Source organism: Perca fluviatilis, chromosome 11 (genome assembly GCF_010015445.1).
Source record: "Perca fluviatilis chromosome 11, GENO_Pfluv_1.0, whole genome shotgun sequence".
Lineage (NCBI taxonomy): Eukaryota > Metazoa > Chordata > Actinopteri > Perciformes > Percidae > Perca > Perca fluviatilis.
In genome coordinates this window covers 16,285,589-16,302,587 of record NC_053122.1, presented here as the reverse complement: position 1 = coordinate 16,302,587, position 16,999 = coordinate 16,285,589, and the positions used below count along the sequence as shown (strand labels likewise).

Sequence of the window (16,999 nt, the reverse complement as noted above, 5' to 3'; positions counted from 1 at the left end):
TTTTTTTAGAACTTGTCAGAAGCCAAGGTGATGTGTTCATATATCTTGTTTTGTCCAGACAGAAGTCCAAATCCCAAAGATATTCAGTTTAAATTATATATATATATATATATATATAACAGAGATAAGTAGCAAATCCTTACATTGGAGAAGTTGTGTTCTTGCTTTAAAAATAAAATGACTGAGTAAAATAGTTGCTGATTCATTTTCTGTCTATCAATTAATGAAATAAATGACCAAGAAATTTAGCAGCACACAGAGCCACGTGCAGCAGGACAGTGTGAAGGTGGAGCTGTGCAGGATCCTGGTCACCTGGTGGAAAGATCTGAGCCCGGGGTTCAACTCATCCATCCAAACAGGAACACTGTGCATTTTGGGAGATGGATCTAAAACTAGACAAATCCATCAACGGCTCAGTGGGTACTTCCTAAATATAGGAGCAAGAACGGAGACACTCCTGAAAGTCAAACCAAATCTTGTGTAAACAAAAGTGCCTGCTTTATCTCAACGCCGCCAATTCGCCTTCCAGGGCCGCATCAAGTCATGGTTTTGAAAGGTGTTGTATAAAAATGTGAAATACATTGTAATGCTCTTTTGTCTCTGCTCAGTGTCTACGTGGACCATTAAATTACCTCTGCTTAAAATAAACTCAGCCCCCAAATTCAAACTACAGTGGGAACACAGGGACTCTGTCAGGTCGGAACCATGCCCCATGTGTAGCTCCCAACAACAGTTCTCACAGTGAAATTGACTTATGGGTTTCTCTAAATAATGTTGAGGCCCAACATCGATACACTATCTGTCAGCTACTGAATTAGTCTGTGCCAAAAATAGAAAATGAAATAAATATAGTCTAATCAACAATATCGAGTAGGTTTCAATTCTCTCGCCCGTAAACAACCACAGCCTCCATGTCAAATTAGTTGTTCCACTTGGAAGTCAACTGGTGAGCTAGTGAAAATGAGCTTTTCCTCTTTTCCCTTAATCAAAAGTCAATAACCAATGACTTATATCAGACAGAGGAGTCTACTGTATCAGTGCAGATTGCATAAGCCTGAACCGAGCCGTGCTGGCTGATCCAGGCAGTGATTAGAAATTAACCAAATCCACAGAGAAGGAAATAAATTCTCCATAAAAAAAGTGAAATAATTTCCCTTTCAACTCTTATTTTAAGATTTTAAAAAGGCAGATTCTCTGCCAGAACTCGAGCTGTTGAGGCCTGTGTGCTATTTGTGTAGTTCTCAAACGCGCCTCCGGGTGGCATCCCTTCGCTCCTGCTGCACACAGCCTCTCTTCCACACTGACCCTGCCTGCTTTTAGCAGCTGGGTTCCCATGGCAACCCCAGTCGGTCCATACCACTCCTCTCTCTCTCTCCCTTTCCCTCTTGTTCTCTCTCTATCTCACTGTCTCTTCCTAAGCCAGGCTGCACTTGTATCCTTCCATTCCCAGACTCTCCCATACATCTACACAAAGCAGAACCGCGCTCTGTGCTAGCTTTCTACATTGTGTGTGTGTGTGTGTGTGTGTGTGTGTGTGTGTGTGTGTGTGTGTGTGTGTGTGTGTGTGTGTGTGTGTGTGTGTGTGTGTGTGTGTGTGTGGGAGGGCACAGTAAATTTAGGCTTATGAAGAAGACAGATTATTTTAGAGTGCCACCATCTCAAACACACAACCAAAAATAAGTCACATTTTCAGTAAGGGGAGGAATGTAATGTGTAGTCTGTAGTATGTAAGAGACACAAGGTCTGTTACAACAAGACAGACGCAGTGTCAGTTGTGATAAATTATATGCACAGGGTTATAGGAATTGAGAGCTGAACTGTGGGGATAATTATAATAATAAAAAATTGAATTTGTATAGCGCTTTTCAAGGACTCAAAGTCGCTTTACAGGGCAAGGTAGAAAACAAAGACAAAACAAAACAAGATTCAGGCACAGATGAAAAGGGAGGGGGGCGTGGGGCTACGGATAGGCAGAGGTGAAGAGATGGGTCTTAAGGCGGGACTGGAAGATGGTGCGGATCTCTTGGGGGAGGGAGTTCCAGAGCCTGGGAGCTGCCCTGGAGAAGGCTCTGTCCCCAAAACTGCGGAGGTTGGACTTGTGGATGGAGAGGAGACCGGCTGAGGTGGATCTGAGGGACCGTGAGGGTTGGTAGGGGGAGAGGAGGTCAGTGAGGTATGAGGGGGCCAGATGGTGGAGGGCTTTGTAGGTGAGGACCAGGATTTTGTAGGTAGCAGGATTTTGTAGGTAATAATTGATAAAGATGTTAAATCTTGAAGCAGTCAATAGGAGTCCCATGAGATGGGCTCGGTTATTGTAATGCCCACTGGAAATGACTCTTCATGACCAAGTGGTAACTGCAAACTGTGATGATGTTGTGACGGCTTTTTAACAACCTTCTGTAGAGAAATCTACACATCCTCAACCCCCAAATGTAAAAAGAAATCACGGCGGCTTTATGCACGCTGAGATGCAGCTAGTCAACAAATTACCAAGGTAGTTTCATCCGACATTTCGGTTACACCAGCAGATCAGGGGAAATGGATTTGGAGTGATTTGATGTGTTGGTGATTAGTGGGATATCTGTACAGAGTGATGTGTGTACAGTGTTTTTGCCAACGAACAGGTGAGAACAGCAGGGTCAAAGGGCCCAAACGGGATATTTTGGTCAACTTGCTATTTAGTAAAATGTTGTCACTAACTAGTAAAACCCACTGATGTACCAGACCCCATCATATTACTCCACTTCTACACAGCTCTAAAATATGCTAAGTATTAGGGCTGCACATATGAGGAAAATATCTAATTGCGATTATTTTGACTGATAATGCGATTGCGATATGATTTTTTTAAAGATTTTTCTTTTTTTTTCATTATTCACATTTTCATTGAAAATTATTAACATTGAAAGAAATTAAAATGATTATAGTGTGATTTTTTTCAAGGATCTGTACCAAACAAAGATTTTTTTTCTTAAGTCTATAGGATACGATTTGTAGGCGGGGACATCTCTGCAGCACCACAATACTTTATTCAGAATGGTTGGACACATATTTTGCCATTAACAAATATTGTGCCCCCCTGCGATTTGGATATTGCACTACTCCATATTGCGATTTCGATACAATTGCGATTAATTGTGCAGCCCTACTAAGCATGATGTCAAACATTGTTAAAAATAAAAACAACAGCAGGTTTGGGTTCCGTATGTTAGCAAAATGCTGGTGAAACCCAATGAAAGCAAAATTAGCATTAACATCTTTTAAGCCAACAACTGTTTTTTGAACATGAAAGCTGTGTGTCATTAAATGCACATGGTGACAACATATATGTATGCTGCTGATTTATATATTTTATGGTCAACAATTAATAGTTTCTTCAGTAAAGTCAGACTATAAACAGTTTCCATTATTAATCTGAAAGTTACTTTCTTGTGTAGTGTAGGGTTTGAAAAATGGTGAAAAATACCCATCTCAATTTGCTAAAGCCCAAGGTCATCAAAGTCCTTGTTTTGTCTGACCAACACTCAAAAACTCAAATATATATTTGTATCTACAATCACTTATACAACAAAGAAAACCACCAAATCCAGACAGACAATCTAGAGGATGGGACAAGAACATACATTTTTGCTTGAGAAATAACGTTTTGTTAATTGTCAAAATAGTTGCAGATTAATTAATTTTATATTGATGGACTAATCGATTTGATAATAGCTCAAGTTTCCGGTGACAGACACAGAAAGACAAATTATCAAGCAACAAAGCTACACAAAAGAATATATAAGTGCACTACGCCTTTTCTTAACCTATAGCAGCTTTCAAAACATAATAGGTGTGTAATGGAAATACATTTCTAAGTACATATTGTTTTAAAGTACAGTATCACTCTGAAGAACCACAACGGCATACAAAGAGGAAATGGATTTTCCCTTAGCAGAATGTTTTGTCAGGACACTTTAAGATGGGCTCCTTATCTATCTGGTCAGTATGGAGAAGCTGCGGAATCTCAGGTTAAGAATGCCTACAACAATAAATCATCCAACCAAACTGCCCAACCACGGCTTGTACTGGAGCCAAATGTTTACTTAAGTTAGCCTCCAAGCTACCTCCTTCAGCCTGGCCTGATAAAAACGGCCAACAGCTCAAACTGTCTAGGCAAACAAACCGCTGTGACAGAATAAAATAAAAGGTTTCTATAAATAGCTTTGTGCCCCCCTCTGACCACATTCCAGAGGAGGTGAAAGTTGAGGCTTGTTTGACTAGTGGCAGAGTTGGAAGGGAGACCTTTTGCCTGGGTGTGGCTGGACACCGCTAACTCCTAGCCTCATTGCTAGCCAGGCCCACAGGCTACACAACCTGAGCTACAGCACACAACCAGGTCAAACTCTGAGCAGGCGCTAAGGGTTTTGAAAGACCCCATGTGATACAAAACATGCTAATGTCAATGCTAAACACACATGGTCATGTGCCTTTTGATGGATTTTGCATTGCTCCAAGTCTGCTGCTGCTCACTCTGATATGAACAGGGAGAGAGTGTGGAGCTGGGAGCCCCTGTCATGATTAGACAGCAAAATGTCTCCTCGTGTGTCAAACCCCACTTTGATCAATTCAGCACTGCACCCCCCCCTTGTCTCTAGCAGTGGCAGAAATGGTTTAGCTGTGTGTGTGTGTGTGTGTGTGTGTGTGTGTGTGTGTGTGTGTGTGTGTGTGTGTGTGTGTGTAGTTGTTGTGGAGGGGGGGAAACAGGGTGAGATAGGGTGTAAAAAGGAAAAAAAAAAAAGGAAACATTATTAAAGGTGGTGCATTCATACACTCGCGATGATTTGTTTTATGTCATTAAGAGAGGACAAGGTATAGCCAGGCAGTGCGTAGTCGCTCACACACACAAAACCAACACAGAGGCGTTTTGTGTCTCACCTTCTGCTACAGACCTTCCCTTTGTTTACAGCGCATTGCCGGGATACTCCCTTTGATTCGGCTGCGCACACGTGACCCTCCGCCAGTTTCTGCTCTGCAGTGCTGCTGCTAAAAATAGCCTCAGCTTGCCCTGGCTCCACAGCTAGTTTACATAAGCTCTAAGGGGGGTGGGGGTGGAAGGGGAGGGGGAGAAAAGGGAGCGACAGAGGGGGGACAGAAAGGAGGGGGAGCCTGAGTGAAGAGAGAGAGGGAGAGAGGAGGAATAGGAGGAGGAGAAGGGTCTCTGGACGACCATTCCACAATCTCTGAGCAGGGAACCTGCAGCGCCACTGCTGTCTTCCAGCAGTCTGTGCCTTTACACTCCTGGTCAACGGGGGGGGTGTATATGTATTTGTGTGTGGTGTGAGAGAGAGGTAGGATTCTGTGTGTGTGTGTGTGTGTGTGTGTGTGTGTGTGTGTGTGTGTGTGTGTGTGTGTGTGTGTGTGTGTGTGTGTGTGTGTGTGTGTGTGTGTGTGTAGTCGGCACACAGTAACAGACTCGCAGATATCCGCCATTCACCAGCCTCGCTCTGTCTCTCTCTGTCCTTTAAAATGGACGCACATTTTAACCCAAAAATAAAAATCTATTTATAGATACAATTCCCCTTCTTTAAGTGGACCATAAATTCCCATTTCTCTCGGCAGCACAGTTCATATTAAACATTCAGAGAGACTAACACAAAACTACAAACAATCTAAACATGGCACAATTTTGCTAATTTGATATGTAAACTGAGATGAAAGTTACTGAACATGTTCACAGGAAAAAGTCAATTGTGGTGGACTACTTCAGTTTTCCATACATTTTGACATAGATTTTAAATATACTATTCAAAATGTGTATCTTTTTCAGTGCCTGCTTTCAAATGGGATCCAACTTATTGACTAAATACAGGCTGTCAGAGCCTCTGGTCTCTAGAAACAAAATAAAAACACACTGGTAGTGTAGCTAATCTTGTGACATGTAGCGTGCTATGCTGGGCAGCTAAAGGCTCTCTTAACTGTTTCCAAATGTCCAGGCAGGGTGAGAGCTTTCTAAAAACACAACAGCTACAACTTTAAACAACATCCACAGTACATTAAAACACTTACCTAATGGACAGAAAGCCATTAACAATTACAGTAACACTAAATCTCAGGCCCTATGGTAAATTTGAAGATGTTAAATGTTGGGACACACACACACTAGGAAACAACGTGTTCCGCAACATCCTCTCTGCTGTTGCTTTCTGGCCTCAAGAGAGGACTGAATAGATAGACTGAGAGAGAGCAAGAGAGAGAAAGGAGAAGAGAGAGAGTCAGTCCCACAGGGGGCTTTAACAACCTTAAGGACAGTGGTTTGTGTAGATGGAGTCCCACTGAGCTTCCAGTAGATCAGATTCTACAGTTCAGGTCAAAACCCCTCTTTCCTTTTCTTCAGAAATCACACACACACACACACACACACACACACACACACACACACACACACACACACACACACACACACACACACACACACACACACACACACACACACACACACACACACACACACACACACACACACACACACACACACACACACACACACACACAAACACCACACACACACACACACACACACACACACATCCATAGTGCCCCCTTTGATTATTCCTCAGTCAGCTGACAGCAGGGTCATCTGATTTGAGCAAGTGACACAAAGGTTTTTGTTAATCTGGATTAAGGCATTTTATAAAGAAAGTTTTTTTTGGTGCAGTTATAATTATGATTTGAATTGCGCTGTGGTGAACTTGTTAAAAGGCACACAAAAAAAGATAAAGAGATTTAATGAACTGAAACCATTTAGGCTATTTTTAAGTTTGTTTACTGGAAGTAACAACTAAAACACATGAGGATACCAAAAAAGAAACATTAATAGTTCAAAATGCATTCAAAAGCACTTTTAATTTTTTCTTTAATTTTTTAACTAGCTGCTTAGCACATGGCTTAGTTATGTCTTAATATTAATGTCTGTAGTTTTCTTTGACTTTTTGGAGCACCTTGATGTGCTGCAACATCATCATCTGTGTTTTTTTGTTTGTTTTAGAACTAGGGCTAGACTGATTATCCGCCCTTGACGATTATCTGTTTTATAATCTTTGCACATTATCTGTATCAGCGTTTTATTTGTCTGATAACCAGTGTTAACACGGCACCGGTGCCTAAACAACCGGTATCTACTGGACCGAATTGTAACGCAGATTTCGGTGCCTCATTTCGGTGCCAATTAAATGCCTTTTGTGCTGCTCTATGATGCTCTGAAACAGACGTTAGTGGCAACAGGAGCATCGCTGCACGTGACGCTAGTTAACAGTAGCCTACCGTTAGCTAGCAGCTGGATTAAACACGGTTAAAATGCTGACAGCTAAATGGTGTAAAGTGTTACTGTATTTCGCTGTAGAGGATTCCAACAGCAGGACGTTAAGCAGTGTGCAGCTGCCGTTGTCGGAAAAACAACACAGACGGTGTGTTCACTTCAATCTAGTAAGCCTCGTGGTGCATTCAAAAGTTATTGTAAAATACCCTATTCCCCTATTTTTTTGAGTATCGGTTCAGGCACTGACACAGTTTTAAAAGTATCGTTTTAGCACCGGTATCGGAAAAAACCCAAACGATACCCAACCCTACTCACCACTGAGTCTGACTTAATGTCCCGCCCACAACACTATGTGACTAGACTGTTACTGTGTATTATGTTGAAAGTTTCTAATTTATTAAATAATTGCTTAAAGCGTGTTGGAATTTGTAACATTCCAAAATCTTAATTTTGATTTAAAGATTTTCATTTTCACTGTAAATGCATATTGGTTCCAAATATTGGCCATCAGTTTCATTAACTACTATAATCGGTATCAGTATCGGCCTTTAAAAAAAACAGTATCGGTCTATCCCTATTTAGAACCAAAGCTTGTATCACTTGATCTGAAATCACACCAAATAAAAAATAAAAAAATGTTTTGTTCTCTCTTTAAGCAACTGAAAAGCTCATATTTCAAATTTTTTCATCTGCTCCATACCTAAACAATACACTTGCTATGCCATAGTTGGGATTCTACGCCCCTAGCAATGCTAAAGTAGGCCTATATGAGCCATTTGCGATCAGCTAGCTCTTTGGAACCAGGCTTATTCCAGGAACAAAAGCTTTCTTTCCAAAAATTACATTGCTGATGCTTGAAACATTTGAGTTTGCGATAATGTAATATCTCCTGTCTCTCTTTCTTCATCTGTTCTTGAGCTGTACCGAGCATGGGGTTTGTCAGTGTAACAGTTAATAGGGGTCCCCTCTCATACACTATACAGTAGAGCCCTGCACAGGACTGTTTCCTTAAAACCTTCCCGCCCTGAAGCCAGGTGAAGACATGCTTGAGTGAGTCCGCAGAGCCCTGAAGCCCCGCCCCTGCAGAGAGCACTGTTTGCGTATTTATTCAAGGTTTTATTAATATTGAACATGTCGCGTATCCAAATTGCACCAACTTTGACACTGCTGGTCCTTGGGTACCCAGCAATACACCCGCCAAGCATGAAGTAGATTGGATGAATGGTTCTCGAGACATTCAAAAGGACACACATGCAGGCAGACAGACAGACAGACAGACAGACAGAGATTCCTTGCTTAATAGTAAGAGAAATTCATTTTTCATTCAAACTTTGACTTCAGATTTCATTCTCAAACTGTGCAAGCCCTAAACAATACAGTCCATGAAGGTTTAACACAATTTAAAACGTTCTGGCTGCAGTGAGACAAACATCCCAGAAGTAAGAAACCCATTTCTGGAACTGTAACCAATCTCAAACAAGTAATTACATTGAAATATAAACACACAGATCAGTTCAGACATGTAAGACGAGCCCAGACCCTGTCACAATTAGCCTCATCTGTTGGTTTTATTCTGTGTAACATCAAAGCACCTAAAACATTGAGAAATGAAGCAACTTATTGGTGGCAGGAAAAAGCAGCAGTGACATGCAGCGGGTGTATAAATATCGCTCTCTCGGGCTCTTCCGTGAACAGAAGAGGCTTCTTATTGAGGAGATCCACTGTTTGCGAAGCCCCTCTGTTTCTGTAGGCCCTTCAGGGGCCGGGGCTGGCTGACAATGCCAGCCATTCTTAGCACTTTACTGCCCCAGATGACTGTGTCAGTGGCCCCCGGGCTGGTGACAGAGTCCCGTGACCAGCACTACACCCCAGCCCTAACCCCAGCCTAAGCCAAAATCCAGATCCAGCCTTGGATATGTCTATCCATAGTCCCATCTCCAGAACCCCGGGACTGCTGGAGCTCCGTCCCGTCCCAGCTGTACCACTCCATCCTGGACCAACTACGCTACATCCTGACTGAAACGTGTGATGCATTGAATCTTGTTAAGCAAAAAACTCCATCAATATTTTAAAGAGCTGCAACAATTAATCAATTAGTTGATAAACAGAAGAGTAATTGGCAACTATTTAAATAATTATTAATTAATAGTTTCAGTCCCTTTTTGAGCATCAACACTGGTTCTCAACTCGATTCCAGCTTTGTGAAGATTTGCTGCTTTCTTTCTGTTTTTCGGTGTAAAATTTGTCTATTTTAGGTTTGTCCTGTTGGTCAAACCAAAAGAGAAGATATTTGAAGATGTCGCCTTACAATCTGAGAAACTGTGATTTAGATTTACCAGAGGTTTTGCATGTCAAAATGTTGCAACTATTTCACTTCCCCCAGGAGTCAGGACATGTTATTAACATCTTTTCAAAGTGTGATGATGACACCTATTTTCCAATTCACTCTCAAAAGCCCGCACTTTCCCTCAGTATTTGATCTTTCCTCCTTCCATTTAATCCTCATTAGGATCAATGGCGATGGTGCCAAAAAATTTAAATTTCTCTGGATGGCTGAAGCAAGAACAATCTGATATTTGTCTCAGTACGAAGGGTGAATCAGGGCCAAGTCTCGTCTTCCTGTAGGTTTTCAAATGTTTATTTACTGGTGTGTGTTGTGTGATTACCATAACCTTAAAATGGGATTGTGGAGATGAAAAAAACTGTAGAGGGATAATAATATGGATTGAAAACACAGGGACCTACAAAAGTATGACTAACATTGAGTAAGACAAGTAGGACTGCAACTAGCAACTATTTCTATTTTCAATTAATTTGGCAATTACTTGTTGGTTAATCAATGAATTAAATGCTTGCCAGAAAATAGTGAAAAATGTCCAACACAATTTAGTCACATCTTCAAATTGTTAATTTTGTCTGACAAATTGTCCAAAACTTAAAAGATATTCAGTGTATCATCACATATAACAAAGAAAAGTATAAAATCCTCACAATTGAGAAGCTGGAACTATATTGGTTTTAAAAATGACTTTATAGAATAAATGGTAAATGGTAAATAGTATTTTTTTGTCGACCAATCAATTAGTTCAATAATTGTTTCAATTCTAATGTTAATATTTAGTGTGTCCAACAGCTGTTAAATTCATTCAGGACATACAACTTCACTTCTCTGCATCACTTGTTTCATATAGCCAGAAACTGAAAGCATACTGGTAACCTACAATTGGCTTTAGACAAAAACCATGGTGTTTCTTAAATAGCCAGTGACTTTTGACTCAAACTAATCAAAGAGAGGCTACTGTTGGCCTTGCATAATATTTGGAGGTACATCATTTTAAATCACACACAAAAAAAAAAAAAATCTTTACAGCATTTGCTGCCTCATCATGCTCCTGTACCTAACCCTGCATCAGGGCCATCTCCGTCAAAGGCCTTATTCACACTGCAGTAATAAACCCCTGCTGTATCACTCAACTGTTTTTATAGACTACTTTTTTCAGTTACATTCCCAGACTCCAGCTCCATCCAGGGCAGCTGTCCTCTGGCCCAGTCCCTGCTGCTACAGCCTGGCTTCTCAGCCACTGAGCACACCAACACAGGGAGCTCTATAACTGGATAACAATCATCCGTTACAGTAAGAAATACCTTAGTGTATGAATTATGTCATGAATTGTGTCATATTTGCTGGGGGACTGCAACTAACAGGAGGCCTGGGAGTTCAGATTTGCGTGTGAAAAAGTGTTTGATTTTGCCATTGACACATCCAAGGCATTTCAATGGAACCAGCCCGCCGCAGCTGAAAATAGCTCATAATCAATCAACTGGCAGACACATATCTGTGCTCTTAAAACATATAAATGTGCAATGCAGAGGGCGGATCAATGGGTGACAGGATTCCACAAACATCGATATGGACATGCTCTTTGGCATTACAAGCGCTTGCCATCAGCCCATACTTATTTCCTGTGCCTCTGTCCAATGGGCTGTCCGGCGTTAGGCCTGCTGGAAAAATATTTGCCAGTGCAGCAAGGTCTGTGAAGGACAACGCAGATGAGATGGCAGAGGTATATCATCTGCCTTCACACAAAAAAAAATCGTTGGATTGATCATCTGATCAATCCAAACGACATAGGGCTGTCAAAACTGGCCAAAAATTATGTTTGAATGTTTTGTCTAAAAAAAAAAAACAACAACATACGTTCGAACAATTGGAATAACTGTGTGTGTGTGTGTGTGTGTGTGTGTGTGTGTTAGTTATACACATATACACACACATATCTACACATTACAATATAAACTAATAAAATAATATCCTATATCATGAAATTGAATATAAAGACCATAATGTTAGACCCCTCTTTCTCTGTTTAGCATCTGCACCGCTAAACAATTAGGCCCCTAGCAAGCCGGCCGGCCTCTAAATTAGTAAAACGTAACAACTTAATGTTTCGTTGACACATCATAGGAAAGCACATTGCTATCACCAGATGAGTGACAGCTTTGTTCGGCTCATTTTCTGTAACCAGTATAACCATGAAGGCATGTTGGTTGGGTGGAATTAGCAAGCTAACATTAGCTAACCAGCTAGCAGCGGGCTGCTCGGTCCCTCCACTCCCACTGCAGGCAGACTTCTTTGCCGAGAGAATGGATGACAGCCCGGAAGATAGACAGACAGTCTGGTTAGCCAGGCGTGGTAGTGAAGTAGAGGGTCCGTAGGCTCGGTTCGGTTTTGCTGCTGCTGATTCGGGCAAACTGTTTGTTGTGGGTATAATAGCAAGGTTTGTATCCGGCTGTTCTTTTTGAATGATGAATAGATTACCACTGCCTGCTGGCATTAGGGGTATAAATCCCACATTATACCACCATACGTTATTAAATTGATTCCTAGAACAACGATACAATATTTACTGATATCACAAAGTCTGCCAAGATACAATTTCGATTTGATTCAATTCCGAGGCCTTCAACCGATACGATACATAACACACAATCAGTTACACTTATATTTATTTACAAAAAGCAACTAAAATATGATTTGACAATGTTATTACTAAGCTCTTCCAGACATTTAAATTAAAAACAAACTACTCTTTTTTTTTAAAGATTATTTTTGGGCATTTTAGGCCTTTATTTGTTTAGGACAGCTGAAGACATGAAAGGGGAGAGAGATGGGGAACAACATGCAGCAAAGTGCCGCAGGTCGGAGTCAAACCCGCAGCCGCTGCGTCATGGAGTAAACCCCTATATAAGCGCACTCTACCAGGTGAGCTACCCAGGCAGTAAAATGTAACAACTTAATGTTTCATTTCATTTATTATTTGAAGGCTACATGTCACTATTGTTGTGTTTTTATAATGTTCAACTGTTTAAAAATGTATTATATATCTATTTTGTAATTGCTTTGTTATTATGCGACTGTTGCCACTATTGTTGTTTTTTTGTAATGGTTAATTAAAGGAATTAATGTTTACGTTTTTTTTTTTTTTATATACACATCGTGGTATATACTTTGGTATCGTGTACTTTTGGTGGTATCGAAACCGACTGCCAGATTTTTGGTCTTGTGACATCCCTATTCAGTACACAAAAATAAAAGAGAGCAGGCATAGAGAACAAAAGTAGAAGATGAAATGAAAGTACTATAAGAATATAAGAGGTTGTTATTGTAGGTTATTGGGTCGGTGCTAAGCACCTAGCTAGTCTTGAGAACAAGGGACAAGCTATCAGACAGATCCTTATAGTATTGAACTTAGAGGAATAGCCAAAATAACACAACAGACATTCTCCAAACAATATAAAGTTTGTTTAAATACAGTCCAAAGGTATGACCTCTGCTCCCTTCCTTTTAACCCAGTTGGCTGCGGAAGCTGTCTGCCAGTGTTTCAATACTTCCAGGATAGTCGCTGAGAAAAGTTAGTGTAGTTTAGTGGTAACAACAATAGGGAGGGGTGTGTGTTTGTGTGTCTGTGTGTGTGTGTGTGTGTGTGTGTGTGTGTGTGTGTGTGTGTGTGTGTGTGTGTGTGTGTGTGTGTGTGTGTGTGTGTGTGTGCGCCTTCACACACAGACAGGTCTGCTGCCATGTAGGACAAAGTATCTATGAATGCCCTTCGTCCACAAAGTCCATACAGAGGTTCATACAGAGGTTAAAACCGAGAGGAAGTAAGTGTGAGGCCACGCAGTCTGACAAATTCCAGACATCAATCAAACACACTGACAATAGAGGCACATTGTAATGTTTCTACTGAACAGTGAGATTTCACAATGAATTGCAAATGTGCAAAGTTGTTTCCTTCTCCAAAAATCATGGTAGGTATTGAGATTGATTCATTATATTTCAAGATGAATTGTTAGTGAATTCACAGCACTAAATCACACATACACGTTCCTGTAGACAAGGAAAAGCAATTGACCAACGAAACACAACAACTATCACACAACTGAACTGCCATTTAAGTAAGAAAACACAAACCTACTGACAAATAAAAGTAAGAGCAACCACACCAGGACTGCAAGACAATAAACCACGTCAAAACTGAAATCACAGTTTGTACATTTATATACTAAACCACATGAAGCTGCAAGTTTTATCGTGTTTTATCTCCTTTACGCACAGGAAAAATAAATGTGTTAGAAAAAAGTATTGGCCAAACATACAACTGCTCACCAATCAGAAGCAGCAATGTAATGGCAGCGGGGGTTTAGGAGTACAGCAAGAAAGGCAATAAAAAAAAAATTATATTGAAGAGGAGGTTGGAAACAGGGAGAACAATTGGGACTTAAAATAAACAATTGGGCATCAATGGTTTAGCATTATTTTGGATTTAAAACAGTCACAAATTACATGCAAACAACATCCTTATACTTAGACAGAATGCATAGTGACCAAGTTCCAAAACCAGAAAATCCACTCCACATATACCACTCTATTTAAATACTGTATGCTTTTTAGTGTCTTCACTTCACTCTGTTAATGTTTACTCATATCACAGGACAGCCGTATTTTCAGAACTTCAGCTAGTTGCAAGCCCCAGTGGTTTCAGGTATTATTACAATATAGACTTTTTTCTGATTTCAACATTCAGAAGACCACTGCATTTACAGAGTTGTAACAGGACATCAAGAAAGAAGATTTTAAATGTTGATGATGCCACAATATTATGTGGTATCATGATGATACTGGAATATTGACTAAAATAAACGCATAACATATTATGCAGTCGTACTGCACACATACTGACTCAGGGCAGCAAAGACAAACACAGGTCTTGGACTGTAACAGCTCCACCTTACAGATTCATGTGACTCTCCAACCATCACCTGACTGACTATCTCTCTCCTTTCTATGGAAGCTGGTTTCAGGCAGGGCAACCAGAGGAAGATTTGACCCGAAGTCAAATTTATGTTCAAGGAACGGAATATATTCAGGAAGAGAGTACAAAGACTGTTTGTCTACATGCTTTACAGTCTTTAAAACATCTCAACGGTACATCTATGAAATGCAGGCTCACAGATCGCTGACAACAAGACAATATCTCTTGTCACTGATAAAGTGTGCCTTTGACCGAACCCTGACAGATTAAGGGAGCCAACCTTTGGGACAGGAGGGGACAACTTCCAGCGCGCTGCACTCCATGAGTCTGTACCATGTACATGTCCTCATATTTACATGTGAATCCAGAGGTGAGTCAGAGAGGAAGCAGAAGGAGAGCACAGTGAGTCACTTTGCATATCCAAACTTCCTTTTACAGGCAAGGCAGGGGCCCTCCACTGTGTACAACCAGCACACTATGGTGACCCAAGGTAAAGTAGGAGCCTTCCAAACAATCTGGGGCACCGTGCAAAGAGGCATCAGTTTCTACGCCTTGCCACACTGCAGTTATCAGCATTTCCTAACTACAGTATCTAGAGTACAATTGTATTAGGAAAACCTCTATACAGATAGCCCAAAGCAAATCATAACCCACATAGCTTTTGTCCAGCCTTAAAAACGCTGACATTTAGTCTATCAACTCCACAGGTAGGTTGTTACCATCACCAACACTAAAATGAGAAATCTCAACTTTAACTACAGCACTATCACATCTTTACAAGTGTTTACAGACACATTACATCAATACGTTTGAATTTCCAATGAAATGAGAATGTTAATACAGCCCAGACCAGCCTTAGCATATTGCCACGTGAGTTGTCAAACACGCTGACATGAGGCGATACATGTATAATTTACCGAAGGACGAATATAACTGCTACTTGCCTTGCCACACCCAGAGTAAACATATCTCAGCCATATTCATATATGACATGACACCAGCAGCACACATCGCAGATCGTTCACCTCAAACATGACACAAAGAGGACCGACAGAGCAGGGATGTGACAATAGTTACAATTTTACAGGCTGTTAAAAAAAAAAGAAAAAAAAAAACGCTCACTTGATTTGTTCTCACTATACTATAGCTGCACAAATAACTGGTCGCATAATGCATACATATAATAGGTATCAATCTTTTGTAAACCTGCAAGAATATTAAGCTCAAAGTCACACCACAAAATGTCTTTCAATGTTTGAACTCACTATTGTGCACAGTCGATGAGCTGGTACTCATTGGACCTCTCAAAGCATGCCTTCACTCCTTCGTCGTCCCACAGCTTCTTTGCATGATCAAAGAACTCCTGAGGAAAATAAACAAAAAAACATTAAGAAACAGACAACAGACAATAACATACAACAAAAAGACGTGTAGTACAATGTCATGATTGGAAAGTCAGGGGCCTTAAATTCATTCACATTGATACTGTTGAAGCACACCTACAGTTACTTTATCAACAGCCTCCTTTGTGAACTTTGAGTCCACTTTGAATTATGTAAAGAAATATTCTTGAAAGAATATATACTATAAGGATATACTCTTTAAAAAAAAAAAGTTTTATTTAGACCTACACACAAATGCCAAAAACATGCTCACTTCATTGCCAGTATATGTCTGGGTCACCTTAGCAGAATTTTTGCCTACATACTGTAGAAAATACAGTTGTGAACAGGTAAGTCTGCCATGTGTTCAGTAACTTACGACTATTCTGCAGACATTTTGAAAATCTGAAGATGTTTGATACTTAAAAAATGTGACTTAAAGTTGTTGAAACTCGTGCTGCCATGACAACTAGATAGCTAAATAAACAAACCCACCAAATGGGAAATTCTATTGCCCATTTTGTGTATACATTTATCCAAAGAGATCTAATTGGTCATATACACAGTTTCTCATCTACACCAAGTACCACACTTACAGTTACACACAATAGATACATACAGTTCATACACACATCTGCCCAGCACAAGCACTGTCTGCTACGGTTGGTCACTGAGCTTAGTTTAGTTTAGGTAAAGCAGCTGGGTTCCAAGGACTGCCGTTTATAGGAGCAGAGAGAGTAGTAGAATATATCTTTCTCAACAAGTAAGTGTTAGTATTAAGTTAGAGGCATAGTTCAACATTTTGGGAACACGCTCATTTGTTTATTTTCATGTCTGTACAATACATATGGAGTTAGAGTGGGGATTTGTTTAGCCTAGCTTAGCATACAGACTGGAAGCAGGAGGATACAGCAAGCCTGACCCTGTCTGAAGTGAAAAGATACGACTACCAACACATGCTCTAACTATTTCCTGGTGAACAACAGCAGGGCACAGGGACTGTGCACAGC

At 40.5% G+C, this 16,999-nt stretch overlaps 1 protein-coding gene across 2 annotated transcripts in view; it reads right to left on the bottom strand.

Moving 5' to 3' along the window:
- The window catches only part of LOC120568300 (guanine nucleotide-binding protein G(olf) subunit alpha), a 60,839-nt gene that overhangs the window by 11,214 nt on the left and 32,626 nt on the right, over positions 1–16,999 (bottom strand). For both annotated transcript variants that reach the window (XM_039815709.1, XM_039815710.1), the window contains exon 5: positions 15,873–15,970. In XM_039815709.1, coding sequence (XP_039671643.1) covers positions 15,873–15,970 — 98 coding nt within the window. The remainder of the gene's footprint in view (positions 1–15,872; positions 15,971–16,999) is intronic.